This window comes from Vombatus ursinus, unplaced genomic scaffold (assembly GCF_900497805.2).
Source record: "Vombatus ursinus unplaced genomic scaffold, bare-nosed wombat genome assembly UNPS02014807.1, whole genome shotgun sequence".
NCBI lineage: Eukaryota > Metazoa > Chordata > Mammalia > Diprotodontia > Vombatidae > Vombatus > Vombatus ursinus.
In genome coordinates this window covers 44,966,871-44,984,867 of record NW_020954585.1, presented here as the reverse complement: position 1 = coordinate 44,984,867, position 17,997 = coordinate 44,966,871, and the positions used below count along the sequence as shown (strand labels likewise).

General features: G+C 43.3%; 1 protein-coding gene across 3 annotated transcripts; it reads right to left on the bottom strand.

The window, feature by feature from the left end:
* Positions 1-120: 120 nt before the first annotated feature.
* Positions 121-17,926, bottom strand: PTCD1 (pentatricopeptide repeat domain 1). Of its 3 annotated transcripts, none has more exons than XM_027874366.1 (9): positions 17,864-17,926; positions 16,119-16,677; positions 12,921-13,061; positions 11,334-11,552; positions 7,291-7,392; positions 5,913-6,650; positions 5,022-5,138; positions 1,958-2,140; positions 121-805 (listed from the first exon to the last, which is right to left on the bottom strand). In XM_027874366.1, exons 2-9 carry the CDS (start codon positions 16,623-16,625, stop codon positions 608-610), a joined length of 2,205 nt encoding a protein of 734 aa, XP_027730167.1. In that variant the 5' UTR covers positions 16,626-16,677; positions 17,864-17,926; the 3' UTR covers positions 121-607. The 3 variants fall into 3 exon arrangements, with proteins under 3 accessions (XP_027730167.1, XP_027730168.1, XP_027730169.1); XM_027874367.1 differs by having other exon boundaries at positions 1,958-2,044; XM_027874368.1 differs by having other exon boundaries at positions 719-805; positions 1,958-2,105.
* Positions 17,927-17,997: the final 71 nt, after the last annotated feature.

The window sequence follows — 17,997 nt, the reverse complement described above, 5'->3', positions numbered from 1 at the left end:
ACAAATCTAATCCCTCTTCCACATGCCATCCTTGGGGGCAGCTAGGTGGTGCAGTGGATAGAGCACCAGGCCTGAAGTCAGGAGGACCTGATTTCAAATCCGGCCTCAGACACTTGACACTTCCTAGCTGTATGACCCTGGGCAAGCCACTAGCCAAAAAACAAAAACCACATGCCATCCTTTCAAATACTTGGAGATGATATCACATGGTTTTCTCCACCCGGGTCTCCATGCTAAATATTCTAACTCTCTCTATCTGAACATGAGGCCCATCAACATCCTGGCTGCCTCTGGACATTATTTTCTTGGTGCACTGTTCCAAAAACTGGTAAAAAACAACTTTGTAAGGCTAGTAACTCAGGAAACAAAAGTTGGTACAACCAGCTGGTACGTAATAAAGTCTACTGAAAGCACTCTAAAATGCAGTAGTACTGCTAATGCAATAAGACCCCAGTTATATTCTGGCCAGTAATCAGACACTTGAACCCATGCTGCTTCTACTTCTTTATGTCTCCTTTGTGGATAACTAGCCATCTAACAATCTGGGATTTCGAGGTTTTGGCAATTGTCCCAAAGTTGGTCTACACCATCATTCCTCTGAAGATGATCATAGTGTCTGTTCTTCCCGGCCTCCCAGGCCTTTGGCTGCCTTAGTCTTCTCTTCACTAACTTCGTCACTCTTGGGTTTTGTCCTATATTTCTCCCAGGGATGGGGAGTGTTTTCTGCAGGCATCACTTTCAGCCACTGCTTGTAGTAAGCCCGAAAACCATCGATCTTTTCCAAGTAGAAATTCTTCTCTTTGTACTGTAATTGAAAAATCCAGTTACATGAGATTTAAGAGTAGAGATAAAGTAGTTTCCATGAATGAAACACTGAGGGAGAAATTCTTAGGCGAGTTGAGAAACGGTCTCTTATTAAAGCTTGTTACATATAGTTTCAGTTAATAGAAAAAAAGGTAGACTGTGTGGAGGGTTTCTGGTGGGGAATGGAGGACATTAAGAGCATGACTCAATGTTTTACCACAGAAGTGGCTTGATATTATGTAAATATATAATGGCAGCTTATATTTTTTTACAGTGCTTTGAGGTTATAATTGCTTCACGTATATTAACTGGTTTTTACAACCCCGCAATGTAGGCTGGACAGGTATCATCCCCATTTTACTGAAGAAGAAACCAGTTCAGAGAGGGGAAGCTGCCCGTCCCTAAAGTGTGCCATGGGGGAGAGATTTCTTTAACACTTTTATTGTGGCACTGACAAAAGGCCTCCTCTAAGGACAGATAAAGTACTCCTGTTCGGTAGTTGGTTGCAAGGATTGGAAGACCTGGGTTCTGTATAAGCTCTACCATTGTGACCCTGGGTGGTTCATATGTAACTCTCCAGAATTGAGCTTCTCCACTTTGTAAAATCCCTGTAGCTGAACAAGTCAATCTCTAAATCTATACCATGTTAAGTCAATCTGCTATGATTTCTAGAAAATATGGCCATCACCACTCAGAGTTCTGGGAGAACACTAAGAATCAGAAACTGCTCTGGCATCAAAGATGCAGATAGCTTTCTCTATGTTTTTATATATAAAGAGAAAGCTATGCAAAACTTATCTGCACACTAATTTAACTTCTGTTTGCAAAGGACTCTTCCTTGGCTACCCATCAATCCTCTGATTGGAGGACTTATGTCACAGCCAAGATGAGATACTTAAAAATGATTAACAATTAGTAATATGACTGATACTAGCTTAGGAATTAGAAACTGAAAGGATCCGATAAAAGGGGACACCATCAGACTATGTATTACTGTAGGCATCCTCACATGGGATAAATGTAACAGGAGAGGGTGGAATTGAATGTGGATTTTACCATCCTCCACCCTTTTTTTAAATATGCACCTGGCTCTAAAAGAATTTGCCACCTCATTCCCAGAACATAACTTTTCTTTAAGACCTAGCATACATACCCTGTCAAATGTAGGAGGATACGTAGCTGCAAACTCCAGTTGTCGGATTATGACTTCGTTCACTGGGACCTTGTTCTTCTTCATGTCCTGAAGGATGTTTATGAGATATGTATAGTCCAGCTTCTTCACAGCTATATTGATGAGGGTGCTGTAGATGTGGACATTGGGGATCATCCTGCATTTCTGAAACAGCCACGGATACTAAACAAGCAATCTCCACCAGGGCTTATTGAAGCTAGTAGTACAGAGCATTCTGATGTGTTCCCAAAGGTTAGATTTGAATCAAGTATGGATTAAGTCAATCTGTCAATTATGTCACCTGTTGAGATCTCAGGTCAGAGAGAACCAATGTGTCAGAGGCTTATACAAAGACATCAAGTTGTGCTACTCTGTTCCTTGAAATAAATATGGGGCCACCAGGGAGTTAAGGCAAGCTATGTCTTTTCCAATAGCATGTGGAGACACAGGGCAAGATCAGTGAAAGACAGAGAATGGTATGCTGTTATGGGAGAACACTTGAAGAGAATTCTTCATGGTGGGGTAATTCCTAGAACAGGCCCATGGCTATTTTCTGGAGGCATAAAATAGACCAGTCCTTCAGAGAAAAAGGCAATTTTTGACTTTGTACACCAATACAGGTGTGGTGATAGTGCTCAGAGTGCATGCATGTATATGTGTGTGTTTGAATGAAATGGGTACTAAAGGGATTTGTGTCTTTTCTCTTGGGAAATTTGGGTTCCATGAATATTCTTGGTTATGGCTTCTGGTAGAGCCAAGATGGAGGAGTAAGGAAGGAATTCACCTGAACTCTTCCAAATGCACCTCCAAACAACTATAAATTAGTGTCTCAAAATAAATTCTGGAGTGGCAGAACCAACAAAAGGATGGAGTAAAACAATTTTGCAGCCCAAGACAACTTAGGAGGTTGGCAGGAAAAGGTCTATCTCACTGGTGTAAATGGGGAGCAAAGCCCAGTGCAGGCACTGTCCGGGCAAGCCAGCAGCCAAGCCCTGAGCCCTGGTGAGACCCTGTGGCCCCAGGCCCCTGATACTGCCCAGCAATGAGATGCCCAAAGGGCCATAAAGCTCTGCATATCCTTTGATCTAGTAGTAGCACTACTTGGTGTGTATCCCAAAGAGACCCAAAAGAAGGGGGAAAGATTTATTTGTGCAAAAATATTTATAGTACCTCTTTTTGTGGTGGCAAAGAATTGGAAATTGAGGAGATGTCCAACAACTGAGGAGTGGCTGAACAAGCTGTGGTGTATGATTGTAATGGAATATTATTATGCTACAAGAAATGATGAGCAAGATGATTTCAGAAAAACCTGGGAAGACTTAAATGAATTGATGCAAAGTGAAATGAGCAGAATCAGGAGAACATATTAAGCAGTAACACAACGTTTATGATGATCAATAATGACTGAGCTATTCTCAGCAATACAATGATCCAAGATAATTCCAAATGATGAAAAATGCTATCAACTTCCAAAGAAGTAACTGATGGAATCTGAATGCAGATCAAAACATACCATTTTTCACTTTTTTTGGGGGGGGTCTGTGTTTTCTTTTACAACATGATTAATATGTAAATGTTTTGCATGACTGCACATGTATAACCTCTATCAAACTGATGACTGCCGGGGGGGGGGGGGAAAGGGAGAGAATTTAAAACTCAAAATTAAAAACAAAATGTTAACTGTTTTTATATATAATTGGGAAAAATAATAAAATATTATTTAAAAAAAAGAAAAGAAAAATATTCCTGGTTATGCCTATCTGGAGTAGTGAAAGATCAGGGCAATATAACCACCAGGGAATAGGCTGGTGACAGGATGGGTGAGATAAGTTGTCTCCAGGCTTGGCTGTATTCTGTAAGCCTGATGTATCCACTTAAGAACTTCTTCCTTCTTTAAGGGTGTTGCCTCCCTAGTGAGAACTTTTATTTCCAAATGCTCACCCTCAACCAACTAACCAAGCCTTTGTTTAAGAAACTAATGAAATCCCACCTCTTCTATGGAATAATAATGTACCCTGACAAATGAGAGGTGATGACTACTCTTTCTAAACTGGAAACTTAATGCATAATGTAATGGAGAGACAACTTGGTATAGGTGAAAGTGCGCTGGATTTAGAGTCAGAGGACCTGGGGTATAAATGTGAGCTGGGCCACTTAACTAGCTGTATGATTTTGGACAAGGTCTTCAGTTTCCTCATCTGTAAAATGAGGGGACTGGACCAGATAATCTCCAACGTCTCTTCAAGCTTTAAATCTATGCTCTTATGATTCATTTATAACCTCAACCTGAAATAATATGTTACAATTTTCTAATTTCATAGAATAGGGACTAGACTTGTGGATTCACTGATGTAAGGAACTTTTATAGGAGCAATTCCCAATTCAGGGTAGCATCTTCTCTATATCTTACTGTCTCATAACAGGGGTTTTTAACCTGGAGTCTACAGACTTGCAAGGGGTCTGTGGATAAATTTCAGAAGGGAGTCCACGAACTTGGGGGGGAAATTATACATTTTTATTTCAATTTAACTGGTTTACTTTTAATCCTACGAATTTTATTTTACGCATTTAAAAGCATTATTCTGAGAAGGGTAGGCTTCAGCAGACTGCCAAAGGGGTCCATGATATAAAAAAAGGTTAAGAACACCTGTCTTAGAGGGTTACCTAGAGCAGAGAGAGGTTAAGTGACTTGTCTGAGATCATATAATCAGGACATATCAGAGGTGAGACTTGCAATCATGCCTTCCTGGCTCTAAGGACAGTCCTCTATTTATTATGCCACATGCTCCCAATTTCAATGCTGCATTAATATTACTATCATTTCACAAATATGGCACTTTAAGGGTGTGCAAAGGTATTTTCCTAGAATAACCTTGTGTGTTTATCAAAGTTATCAGGGAATGTAAATGTCTAGAAGGAAGAACTGAGCAACTTTATAGTGCTGACCACAGTACTACATGAAAATTTAAAGGAGGGTTATTAACCATTCTTTCTAAATTGGATACTTTATAATACATTGTTAGAGTCATCGTGGAGGTCTGTTTACCTTCATGTCTTCAAGCAGCTGCAATCCATGTATTTTCCCGATGCAGCCTATAGCCAAGTTACAAAATGTCTGCATGTTAGGGATGATTCCTTTCTTTGCCAAGATGGGAAGCAGCTTCTGAAAGAACAGACATTGATGCCAATGACAAACATTTCCTGAGCACCACTGTATAAAGCATACTTTGCTAGGCGCTGGGGAGAGAAAAGATAAGGCATGCTTCCTAAGGCCTTGAGGACTTTACACTCCAAGTCACTCTGTGGAGTTGTTTCACTCACACAATGGCCAAAGCTTCAAAGAAACCAATGCCCACTAGTTTACTGAAATGAGGTCAACTTAAGGGGGATGAATCTTATTCTTTCTTACATTGAGGATCCTAATACAGGAAGAAAGGCCTAAAGCAGGGGTGGGCCTTGAGGCCATGTGTGGCCTTCTAGGTCCTCGGGTATCCAAGTTTCACAGAACAGATCCTGTTATTAAGGGGATATGTTCTGTGAAGTTTGGATTCAGTCAAAGGGCTGCACTTGAGGACCTAGAGGGCCACATGTGGCCTCGAGGCCTCAGGTTCCTCAGTCCTGGCCTAAATAATAGACAAAAGTCTCAAGAAGGCTGTGACAGCTCACTGGTTCCTAACCAATTCCTATAGCAACAGGACAATATCTGGGAAGAGAGATGAGAAGCAGCTAATGGTGGTGGGGAGACAGGAAGAGTCTTGTTATTCAGCAATGAAAAGGAACCTTTCTGAACAGACCCAGATCTATTAGGGAGTGATCAAATCTTGGGGGAGAGATAAAGAAAAAGGAAGGGGATTTTAAGTGGGACCCTGGAACTGTATTCCTCACCCCTTAATGCATTTTAGTGTCTCCTAAAATGAAAAGAGGTACCAGAGCTTACCTTTGCCCCTTGCAGGTCCCCTAATTTGCTTTTCTTCCTCACCAATGTGTTGAAAAATGTAACATCAGCTTCCACCTGGTGCTCATCCAGAACAGCCAACAGCGTGGACTCTGATGGACTGTCTGATTTGACCAACTCAGCCAACAGTGTTAGAGTTTTGATGTTGGGTTCTAGGTGGTCCTCCTTCATCTTCCTCAGGAAGCCTTCCATGTCACCCATTAAAGCCAACCTGTCAGCTGGAGTAGCAACAGTCCCCAAAGAAACCACATTCGGGTGAGATGCCCTGAGATCCAGCAAGTTTGGCACAGGGCAAACGGGTTCTGAAAACTGGGCCAAATCAGCTTTCACAGGCTCCGGCCTACTCAGACTTTGGTTTAGTACGAGCAGGGAATCAGCAGGTTTGGAATCAAGTTGTCCTCTGCCATCTTCCGGCTCAGGCTGGACCTCATTGGTCTCTCTGGCTTTCTGGAGGGCCTCCCTGGAAGGGGCCTGGAAGAGCTGCCTCTCCAGGGAGTCCACATCCAGCTTGGCTGAGGTGCCCTTGCGTTCCTGTGTTTCTGTCCCGAGGTGCTGATTGTCTGCCTTCAGCGGGAGCAGGGCTGGCTTCTCGTCAATCCTCAGAAGCAAATCTGAAGCCACGACAGGGTCCCCGAGGTCACAGTCCCGCGCTGCACACAGCATCAGATTGTAACTGTGAACATCGGGCTCAATCTCCATTTTCAACATCTCTCTCCAAACCTGCTCCAGAAGAAAAAGTGACACCTCTTTTTGTTTCCTCTGAATAACTTGTTACAAGACTATCAGAAGGACCCTCAGCTGCAAGGGCTGGGTCAGCTGGGAATAGAAACCCAGACAAGAATGTTTTTTGGGGGTGGGATGAGACGATGGGGTGACACTGGCTTCAGATCTCTGGTTGTTGATGCTACTGAGGCAAGGAATTTCTCTGAGTATCCAGTCTTGGGAAGGTGACCTCTGTCCCCAACCTCATCTAGGATCGTGCCCAGGGGACTGAGGCAGGAGAGGGAAGCATGCCAGCATAGCTGACTGATGTGTCCCTGATCCCCTATGGCAATGTTTACTGACATATCATGGTCACTGGCTCACATCTGAACAATGTTCATGAGAAGGTGGATTTGGCCAAAAATGTGCCTTTACTTTCAAACTGCCCAGGAGCCTTTTCAGATAGGCATTTTTGTGGGCAAGAAAAACAAAGGGCCTTCTACACATCAGTCTCTCTCTGCTGCTCTGCAACCTCATCTCTCACCCAGCACCAACCACTCAGCATAAAGCTCAAATATCTTTCTCCCAACACCTTGAAAGGGCCTGCCTATTTCCCAAAGACCTTGTACTCACAACACTCAGAGGGAGAGGTACAGACCTGCAACGCATATCTGAAGCCTGTCTTCTTGTCTTGTATGCAGCCCATGAGCAGGAAATTGAAAGTCTCTTTGGTGATGGCATGACCTTTAAGTACAATTTCCTAGAGCAGGGGAGAAATCTGTGACTATTCTGAATCTGAAGTGGTTCCGAGGTATCATCTGAATGATAAGAAGGTCATAAGCCCTTAGAAGGTAGCATATGTGTCTAATTTTATTTATGCAATGCCCAGTATGATGTTATGGTGACTTCTAGGTAATTTAGCACTCATTGATCAAAGGAAAAGAAAATTAACTCTCTAATCCTTATATTTATCCCTTAGAAGGTTAATCTCATATCTCCATTTGTGAAGTGGTTAAATGTTTCTCCCCCAGATGCATGGACACACATCCCTGTCACTAATGTCTGTCTTAAACTTGCTTGCTTATTCGTCCCCAGAGGGCAAAGCCTACATTTAGATGATTCTTCAGGGAGAGGGCTACCACATATTATCGTGACCATAAAGAAGCCATATCTAGATAACTACAAACAAGTCCATCTAACCACGCTGGACCTCAGTTTCCTCATTTGTAGAATGTTAGGATAGGACGAGGAGGCTGCTAAGGTTACTTCCACTCTAAATCTATGCTCTTAGAAAGTTCCACGTGAAGGACACAAATAGGCCAGCTGTCCAGAGTATTGCTTCCTTTCATTTTATTCCCACTAACCCCCCTCTTCCAGAATTCTTAAGATGCTCAGCAGCCCTAGTAGCCCAGGAGCCACTGAATAAGTCTGTCTAGCATATAAGGTGATACAAGCTGGGGTTATCCCACTCACTGTCTCCCTTCAGCATACCCTCATGGTGGTTCATTCTTCCAAAGTGAAGAAGCCTAAACTCTTGAACATACAACAGCACCTTAACCTTCAGAGTGTTTCTTCAAGGAACTGCTAAGAGGCCTCTTAAGTACATAGGTGTCTGGGCTCAAAGCCCCACTGGCACAGCTGAGTGAGAAGGGGCAATGGTGTACCCCATCCGTGAGCTCACTTATAACTCCGGGCAGAGCAAAAGTGGGCGCCGGATGTGCCACCCAGAAACAGCTGAAGTGTTGAGGAGACAAACTGAGTAAGGAACATGGTTGCTTCCCATCCTTGCCTCTTGATCTGGTACCAATCTCTTGGCATCTCTGATCCTGTCAGCTGCTGGTCTTACCCATCAGGATTTTAATGCTCTGAAGAAATCCTGGGTCTGCCTGGGCCTGGCCTTGTGATTAAGGCTTGCCTGGATCCTGATTCCCAATCCTGTCCTTTTCTTTCCCCAAAAGGGAACTGTACCTCTTCAGCCCTGCTGATTGCCCTAATCACCTAGCACAGTCAGCCCCCTGGTAGGAAAGGACAGTGTCGTCCGATCCCTTACCTGCAGCTGACAACGGCAGTGGAGAGAGCTCTGAGCTTATAGTCAGAGAGACTTGAGACACCCACAAACTGTGTGACCTTGGGCAAGTCATTTGCCTACGCTCAGTTTCAGGTTCCTCATCTGTCTGGGTCTTTGATCCTACGATCATACTTCAAGGCCCTGAATAGGGAGCTGCAGAAATGCAGTCACAATTGGCTCAGATCACTGAGAAAGCAGCTGCTTTTTGACGTGTCTCTGTACTCTTTGGGAAGGAAACTGCTGCCCCAGATGGCGGGGGGAGTCTGTGGCCTTCGTTGGATTTTCCCTGTATCATTTTGCTGAACAGGCACAGGACTTTCTAGGGTTCTTGGCCTATTATAAGTTGTTTATGGACACCCCCCCAATAGCCTGGGGTGAAGATGGCTTTTGTGGTGTCTTGAGGTCGCCTACAGGCTGATGGGCAGATAGTATTCAACTGAAACCTTAAAAGTTTCTGTGTCATCACATCACTATGATGGTTAGGCTGCCCTGCTGCCCATGGAGGAATGTTCTTATCACAAGACAGTCCCTGCCCTTCTATATGAGCCCCAGCTTCTACGCTTTTATTCCCTACATTCCCCCAGCTCACCACTCCAGGGGAGCTGACTTGCAGCATGAATAGGGGCAGCCAACGTAGTCTCCAGAAGGGGGGTGAGCCAACATGGGGGGAAGCTCCTGGGGGTAGGGAACCATATGGGGAGCATCTTCTCTAACCTCTCCAAGAGTAGCCATTCCTAGAATCTGGCAAACGGGGGGAAGCAGGTGCGGAGAAGACTGTGGCCTTCCAGCTGGTCTCGATGCCATTCAAGTCAACAAAGACTAAGGTATTTACTACGTGCAAGGCACTGTTACACTCTATTGAGGTTTGTCAACTTGACCCCAAACTGTCCACTAACACTGATAGCAGATGAGCAGAAAAATACTGTATTATCTCCTACAGTCAAGGAAGAGACAGGGCCTAATCTATGTAGTGCCTGGTAGCCTGGTATAGAGGTATGGGCACCAGAAGACAATGAAAGTCAGAGAACCAGAGTATGATGCTGTGTGCATGCCCTGGAACTGGTAGAAAGAATCCTCTTGCCAATGTCATCCCAATCCAAGGGCCAGGGAAAGCACATAGTAATGGATTTCTGGAGTCCAAACCTTACTGGCTGAGTGCAGTCAGGTGCAGGGGACGTGGGCCTGGCCAGTGACGAAGCTTAGGGCAGTGTGGGGCAAAAGTGGGAAATGTATTTAGCCTCTTTAAAAGGGGAGGCTAGACAAGGTTAGCAACACCCCCTCAAAGACTCTCCCCTGCATTTTGTCACCTGATTTCCCCAACCAAAATCTTGCCTTTATGACCACTTTCTGGCTTCTGTCTCACCCTTTTAAATTTAAATTAAATTTTTATTTAAAAATATTTAAAAATTTTTAAATTTTTTAAATTTAAATTTTAAAATTAAAAAATATTTAAAAATTTAATAAAAAAATTTAAAAATAAATTAAATTAAATTAAATTTAAATTTTAAATTCTGAAGAAATCGCCCTGGCCTGGTTTTCTGGCTCATATTTACTTGGAATCTGATTTGGGATTTTGCTCCTCTGTCCAGGAAGAGGGCTGCCACCCCCTCCGTGTTGGTAACTGCCTTAAATCACACACTTGACAACCTTGGGCAGGCCGAGTATACTAACAGTATCAATGTCAGGTCTCTCTCTCTTTTTAAAAAATTTAAAATGTTATTTATTAACAGTCCAAAAGCCTTTCTGATATCACTAAAAATGATTATAAATAATAATATTTCCAGTAAGAGGGATGTGATTGAGCATTTTTCATCATTTTTCAAAATCTGGGGCTCAACAACTGAGTTACTCCCACTATCTACCTTTGATTTAAAAAAAAAAAAAGGAGTCAGAGGTCAATCCTATCTTTAGTTCTTTCCCCCTGCCGCATGCATGGTAAAGCAAAACAAATTCCTACGTCCTTTCTCATGTGGCTGCACAGCTCTGGGACGTCTGACTAACTTCGTCACCATGCTCCATGCTCCTGAGTCCGGTATCAGGCTTTTAAACTTCCTTTTGTGCGCTGTCTTCTCCCATTCAAGTGTAAGCTCCTGGACAGCAAGGGCTGTTTTTCTTTTTTCCTATTTGTTTCCCTAGCACACACTTAGTACAATGCCTGGCACATAGTAGGCATTTAATAAATGTTTACTGACTATTGACTATCTATCGACCAGTATCAGTTCTGAAGGCTGGTCTATCCTAACACTACCAACAAGGAAGGAGACTCTGGTATGAACTCTAGCCAGTGGCTGTAGAAGCACTGAAACCCTGAATAAATAATCCTGAAACCGTTCAGAATCATTCTTGATCCCCAAAGTGAAAATATAATTCTGTGCCCTCATGAATATTCAATCTTAACCCTAATGACATGAATTTGGCTCCAGAGAAGATGCAGAACTAGCTCTGGCTCTGAAGTGCCATGACATCTGCTGACCTGAGCTGAGAATCTTGTTTCTACCTACGTGGGGAGGAAAAATGCGGGGAGATGGGGAGGCCAACAACATTTCCTGAACACCCGCTTGTATAAGCAGCACCATGTTAGGCAACCATAGGGCAGGAGGAGTTGAATAATAATTTTAAAAAATTATTTCTACCTTGAAGACCTCAAAACACATCCTGGTATCAGCACAGAGGGCAGAGGCTTTCAGTAGTGCATGATAGGATATCAAGTTCAGTTGGATGTTTTTGGCCCGGAGCTGTTGCTGAAGCTTTAGGGCACTCTGGAGGGCAGAGTCCTTCCATGGTGATTCGGCACAGGCGTTAAAAAGGGCTGTATAAGTGGCATCGGTGGGCTCCAGATCCCGTTTCTTCATCTATCATGAACAAAAGAAAGCCAGAGTTGATTGCCGCCCCTGAACAGGACCAGAAAGCTTCCCATCAGAAACCATCTATTGGCTTGACTTTGACCCCAATGCAAGAAGGTGAAATGAGATAATGATGAGAAACCTCATTAAGATCAATGACTAGAGGTGAGAACTGGGGCTCAAGGCATGATCCGCCTAAGGAATAGGGCATGTCCTGGGCACGGCTTCAGAATCTGATTTCCCAGCCTGTCCCTGATCCAGCTCAGATGGTACTGAAAGCCTCTACAGCAGTGGCTCTCCAAGAGAGCCTTGGATTTTGTTGAATGTGCTGCAAATTGTATGGAATTTACACTTCCAAATGCACAAGCAACCCTTCCAATTTTCCTGAAGTGGGCAATGGCAAAGAATACTATGCCACCAGGAAAAACAGTTTGTCAACCAAGATGTCCCAGGCAGCAATCAGCCAAAGCTATTTTTAAAAATTAGCGATACATTTTAAAAAATAATTTTTACCGACATATTTTGTTTTTACGTTACCTAAATTTCCCCCTTGGTTCCTCTTTTCCCTGGGAGCTATCCCATAGAACAAAGAATTTTTTTAAGCCTTCAGAAAGCCTTCCACAACCCCTCTTAATTGCAGTGCTTTCTCTCTGTTAATTATTTCCTATTTATCCTGTATATAGCTTGTTTTGTATATATCTGTTTGTATATTAGCTTCTCCCATTAAATTGTAAGCTCCTTGAGGGCAGGGACTGTCTTTTGCCTCTTTTTTGTATCTATGGCACTTAGCACAGTGCCTGGCACATAATAGGTACTTAACAAATGTTTATTGATGGATTAATTTTAATAGAAAGAGGAAAAGAAAAAAAAAGAGAGGGGAAGAAATTAGGTAAACAATCAATATGTTGAAAAAAATCTGCTATTCCCACCTCTGCAGAGGAAGGGGAGTGGGAGGGAGAGAGAAGATACTTTGCCATTTTTTACCTCTCATACTTGGCAGCTAGCTAGACCCCTGTGTGACCATGGGCACACAGATATATGTGTTTGTGTGTGTGTGTATATGTATATGTATATGTATGTATGTGTATAAATATGTAAATTTATTGAGTTATATATGAGTTTCCTCATCTGTACAATGGGGATAACAATACTAGTACTACCTACCTCACAGGGTTATAGTAGGCACAGTGCTTTGACAACCCTAAAACACAATATAAGCCGTGAGCTTACTGTTCTCAGCCCAGTGCTTCTTGCTGTCTCTCAAACAGAAAGGAATAAAAGTCCCACCTAAACCAAAGCTGAGTGGGTGTGCATGTAAGTCTGTGTTAGCGTTACTTGTTCAAAAGACCCTTTCTCTCCCCTTCTCCAGGTACTCACATCATTGTAGAGCCTAAAGGCTTTCTTCAGGTAGCCTACCCGACCGCAGCCTCCAATCAGCACTGTATAGTTACATTCAATGGGCTGGAGACGTTCCTCCTTCAGCATCTGCCTCTCGAACAGATCCAGGGCCTCGGCCAACTTCGGGCACCACCAGGAAAGGAGAAACATGGGAAAGAGTGTTTAGGCCTGGTATAACTAACACACACACACACACACACAAATAATAGTGACAGGCATATTATATAATATCAATTGTTATTAATTATTAAGTAATGATTAATTAATATTGTACATAAGTGTGTATATACACACATACACACAGGGTCTAGAGTAGGGGTAACCTTTTTTGTATCATGGACCCATATCAAGGGAAGTCTAATAAAGTATATGGACCCCTTCTCTGAAAAATGTTTTTTAAAAAAAAATTTTTTTATCTAGAATGTTCCTCTTTGCCATTTTTTATTTTTATTTTTTAAAAAATTATTTATTTAGTATTGTTTCCCCCAATCATATTTTAAAACGATTTTTAACATTCATTTAAAAAATTTTGAGTTCCAGATTCTCTCCCTCTTCTCTCCTCCTCATTGAGAAGGCAAGCAATTTGATATGTTATACATGTACAGTCATACAAAACATATTTCCATATTAGTCATATTGTATAAGATTTTGATTTAAAAAAAAACCTAAGAAAAATAAAGAAAGTTTTAAAAGTGTGCTTTGATCTGTATTCAGACTCCATCAGTTCTTTCTTTGGGGATGGATAGCATTTTTCATTCTAAGTCCTTCAGTGTTGTCTTGGATCATTGTATTGCTGAAAATAGCTAAGTCATTCACAGTTGTCATCTTACAATATTGCTGTTACTGTGTACAATGTTCTTCTGGTTCTACTCATTTCACTTTGCATCAGTTCATGTAAGTCCAGGTTTTTCAGAACAATGTTTTTAAATGCACAAAAAAACCCCATCAGATTACAAAGGAAAAAATATACTGAAATATACTTATCAAAATATTTTTTAAAAAACCAAGTTCATTAACCTTAGGTTAAGAAGCTCTGGTCTAGAATACAAAAGTATTTTCTCTGGGGTGGGGAGGGAGGGAGGTAAAGGGAAGAAATGTCCCTAAGAAGCCTCCATTGGTATACCATAACCATTCTGGGGTTCCCAGCACCTGCCTGGCCCTCCACTTTCAGAAAATAAGAAAAAAGGACAGATATCACAGCAGCTTTGTGCCAGCCCAATCCAGAAGGCCCCCCTCACTCTAACTCCATGTCCTACACACACTCGTCCCATGATGTGTGCTTACTTGGTCACCTGGATTAACACCCCTTTGATTTCCCTTAGTAGAGACTTTGCCCAAGTCTCATTTCTTCCTTTTTCAGAGCCCCCTACCCTTCTGAGTCTCAACTGTCCTTGCCTGAGAGGAAGGGAGGGAAGGACAATTTATTGATGAGGGTCTTTTCCTGAAAAAGCAGTTCTTGTTTTTTCCACATTGGGCTGTTCCATCTGTTGGGGCTGTACCATGTTTTCAATCCTTTTGCCTTTACATTTTTTTCTCCCTTACTCACTTCGTACAACACAGACACTTTCTCTCTTTTCACTGGTTCCCTCTCATATAACATTTAAAAGCCAAGGTTTTTTTCTTTATACCTGACCACCCCTTTAACTCTTCCCTTGTTCTTCTTCTCTATCTGCTAATTGTATCCTCCCCTTCTCCCATGACTGAATTCAGCCTATGGGGATGCAGAAGCCCAGCAGCTGCTCCTAGAGTCTACGTGCCTGTTCTTGCCCCAGGTTAGACAGACTAGAGCTTGGGAGGCAACAGAAACCTCTGGCTTCTGGTGGTTACGTTCCAGAGCCCTCTTTCAAACAAATTTTGGTCAATGAACATTTATTGAGTGCCAACTACATGTGCGGTATTATGTCCTGGCAGATAAGGCTCAGTCTCTGCCTCTAGAGAGCTCACTCTAGCTGGGGAGAGAACACACAAATAAACAGAGAAAAAAGAGCTAACACTTTGTCAGGTGCCAAATGAGGACTCTGCTAAGTGCTAGGCCAGTTCATAAGGGAGAAGAAACAGGTGTGGATCGAAGGAGTTAGAGAAGGTTCTCAGGAGCCCAGTTCTAAAGCCAGCTCCTGCAAACCTTCCCTGTTTTCACAGAACCGGGGCTCTTGGCATAAAGAAGGCTTAGGTCAGGGTCAGGGGACCGTTGGCTCACTGAGAAACCCATGCATCCCTTCTCAGAAGAATGTTTTCAAATGCATAAAATACACAAGACCATGAAGGAAATCAATAATATTGAAACACACATCAAAATATAATAAAGAAAAAAACAACCAAGTTTATGGACCTTGTTATGGATAGAAATGATATTTTCTTCCTTTGAACTGCCAGAGTACTGCAGGGTAGGACTTAAGTAAAATTGAGGCATCTAGACAGCAGTAGAGAATACTCTGAGCCTAGAGCCAGGAAGACCTGAGTTTAGATCCAGCCTCAGATACTTACCAGTTGTATGACCCTGGGCAAGTCACTTAACCTGTCTCTCTCAGCTTCCTCAGCTATAAAATTGGGATAATAACAGCACTTATCTTACAGTGGCTTCGTTGTGAGGATCAAATGAGACAAAATTATAAAATGGTTAGCACAGTGCCTGGCATGCTGTAAGCTCTATATTTATCCCCTCTCTAACCCTCCCACAGTGCCTGGCACACAGTAGGGACTTAAATGCTTGTAGTATTACATTTGATTTGTGTACAAATCCCAGCCCCCATAAAAATAGTAAGCTTCGTGGGGGTAGGGACTGAGTCCTGTTTCTCCTTGCATCCTTCTCAATGTTTAGCACAGGGCCTTGCCCAAAGTAGCTATTCAATAAGTATGCTGAAAGAATGAATGAATGAAAAGGTAAGATTTGAAGGATGGCTCTAGGAGGGCAGGGGTTGTTTTATTTTGGTCTACCCAAGGCTGTCTGGTGCACAGCTGACACCCAAAATGCTTGTTGAATTAAACTAAAGAAGGCAAAGGGGATGCTATGTGAGGATGGGGTCTTGTTGGTATGTTTAGGGTTCAGTGGGTAAACCAATCTGACTGGAGGGGAAGATTCATACAGAGTGGTGGGAACCAGAGTTCTGAAAGTGACATACCTGTCTGACTTCTGAGCCACGGTTTTCAAAGGCGCTAACCAGGAGCTAGGGGACTCACCTTGTCCTCCTTAATCAGCCTCTTGCATTGAAAGAAATACCAATGGGGGGTGTTCCGCCGACCCTTCCAAGGCTTCTGCAGTATCTCATCATCCTCATTCTCATATTCTTGAAGCCTTAAGTTGTGAAAGTCTGCTGTGGTTTTACGGAACATTTTTCTGGATGAATATTTGTCAGATAGGGTCCCAAAGTCTTCCTCCTCCTTTCCATCTGTGTCTAGCTGGGACACAGAAGATGATTCACTGAGCTCTGGAGAGCTGCTGTTTACTTTTTTCTGGGTCCAGTCATTTGAATTGAGTTTGGGGAGGGAGGAACTGAATAGTCTCAGCACCTCGAAATGCTGCTTCCATCCCAGGCATCCAAGCCGCTGCCACATGCTCCTCTGAAATGCCAGGTTCTTTCCTTGACCTACCCTTCTAGTTCCATTGGGGCCTACCCATGGATTACAGTGTCTTAGGGCAAAGGATCCTGCCAGGGACGGGCTAGAGAACAGCTGTATGATTTTCATGTCTCCTTTTGCTGTTGTCTACCATGGATTTTTCACTGATCCAGTCTGGGTCCTGAAGTTAATTCAAATTTAAGGGAAAAAAAAAGTAAGGAAGTGCCAAGCATAGTCAAATAAGGTTTTTATATGAATTATTTTGGATAGCCTATAGTTGAAATAATGTTGATCTTGGACACTAGACCCGAGTTAGAATCCTGAAAGTGGCCATGCCACTTCCTAAAATGGCATGACATTGGACAAATCAGTTCACTTCTCTGAGACTCAGTTTTCTCACCTATAAAATGGGGATAAAACTTGCATTACTCTAGAGGATGGCTGTGAGGAAAGCCTCTTAAAAAGTATTATATAAATTTATCACCTCTCAGACTACCAGCACCTCCTTTTTTTTGGGTGGGAGGGAGGGGGAACAATTCCAGGCTCATTCTTCCCTGGCTCGCTCAAGGCCAAAGAAACCCCCTGGGGTGGGAGGGGTATAAAGCTCTAAGGTTTTCCTCATAGCAGCTGTTCTCCAACAAAAACGTAAAGTGTCAAAGTGTGCTGCTGGTGGCCCCATCCTAGTTGTGAGAATAGATGTATCTATAAAAGTGACAGTTTGGACAGGAGTTGGAACAATGTGTGTGTTGTGGGGGGGGGAGAAGGAGAGGAGAGACAATATAAAATCAGATTTGGGTTTAGGAGTATCTTTAGGGATCCTAACCCTCTCATTTTATAGATGAGAAAACTGCGACCCAGGGAAATGACTTGTCCAAGGGTAGTAGTAATTGGCTAAGCCAAGGATTTGAACTTGGGTCCCCTGACTCCGTTCAAATTGGGGGTGGGGGGGGTGGGAGCCAACGCCAGAAAGATCTAATTTTCCGGACTTTTAAGCCTTCTGAAGTCTGAACAACCTAAGGCGAGTTTCCTCACCCCCAGGAAGCTGGAGTGGGTATTATCTTCCAGGTGCAGCGAAAAGAACACTGGCTTTAGGATTAGGCAGACATCAGGCCCCACGGCTTCCACCTGCTACCTGCTGATGTTTGACAAGTCAGTTCTTTCCGGGCCTCAGTTTCCCTATCTGCAAAATGGGGTGAGTGAGCTCTAAGGTCCCCCACCCCATCCCAGGTCATCCGAGACTTATTTTTACAGATGGAAGTGCTGGGGCTCAGTGGGGTGCAGAGATACCCCCACGTCACTATCAGAGTGAGGTGACAGCGGCGGGATTCAAACCCAGTCCCCCAAGCGTCCTCCCCGGTGGCACTCACCCTGCAGTCCCCCCAGTCCGCCTGCCCTTCGCGCGCGGGGCGCAGGCGCAGATGCGCTCCGGGAGCCCCCAGGGCAGCCTCACCGGCACGCGGTCCCGTCCGCTGCCGGCCCTCGCAAGGAAGCCCGGGGAGAA

Coding starts and splice junctions, on each gene's coding strand:
- PTCD1 (XM_027874366.1), bottom strand. CDS start 16,625: ATGAAAATCATACAGCTGTTCTCTAGCCCGTCCCTGGCAGGATCCTTT. Junction 5,139..5,912: donor GGGACCTGCAAGGGGCAAAG/GTAAGCTCTGGT, acceptor CTGTTCTTTCAG/AAGCTGCTTCCCATCTTGGC. Junction 806..1,957: donor ATCCTCCTACATTTGACAGG/GTATGTATGCTA, acceptor TTTCAATTACAG/TACAAAGAGAAGAATTTCTA.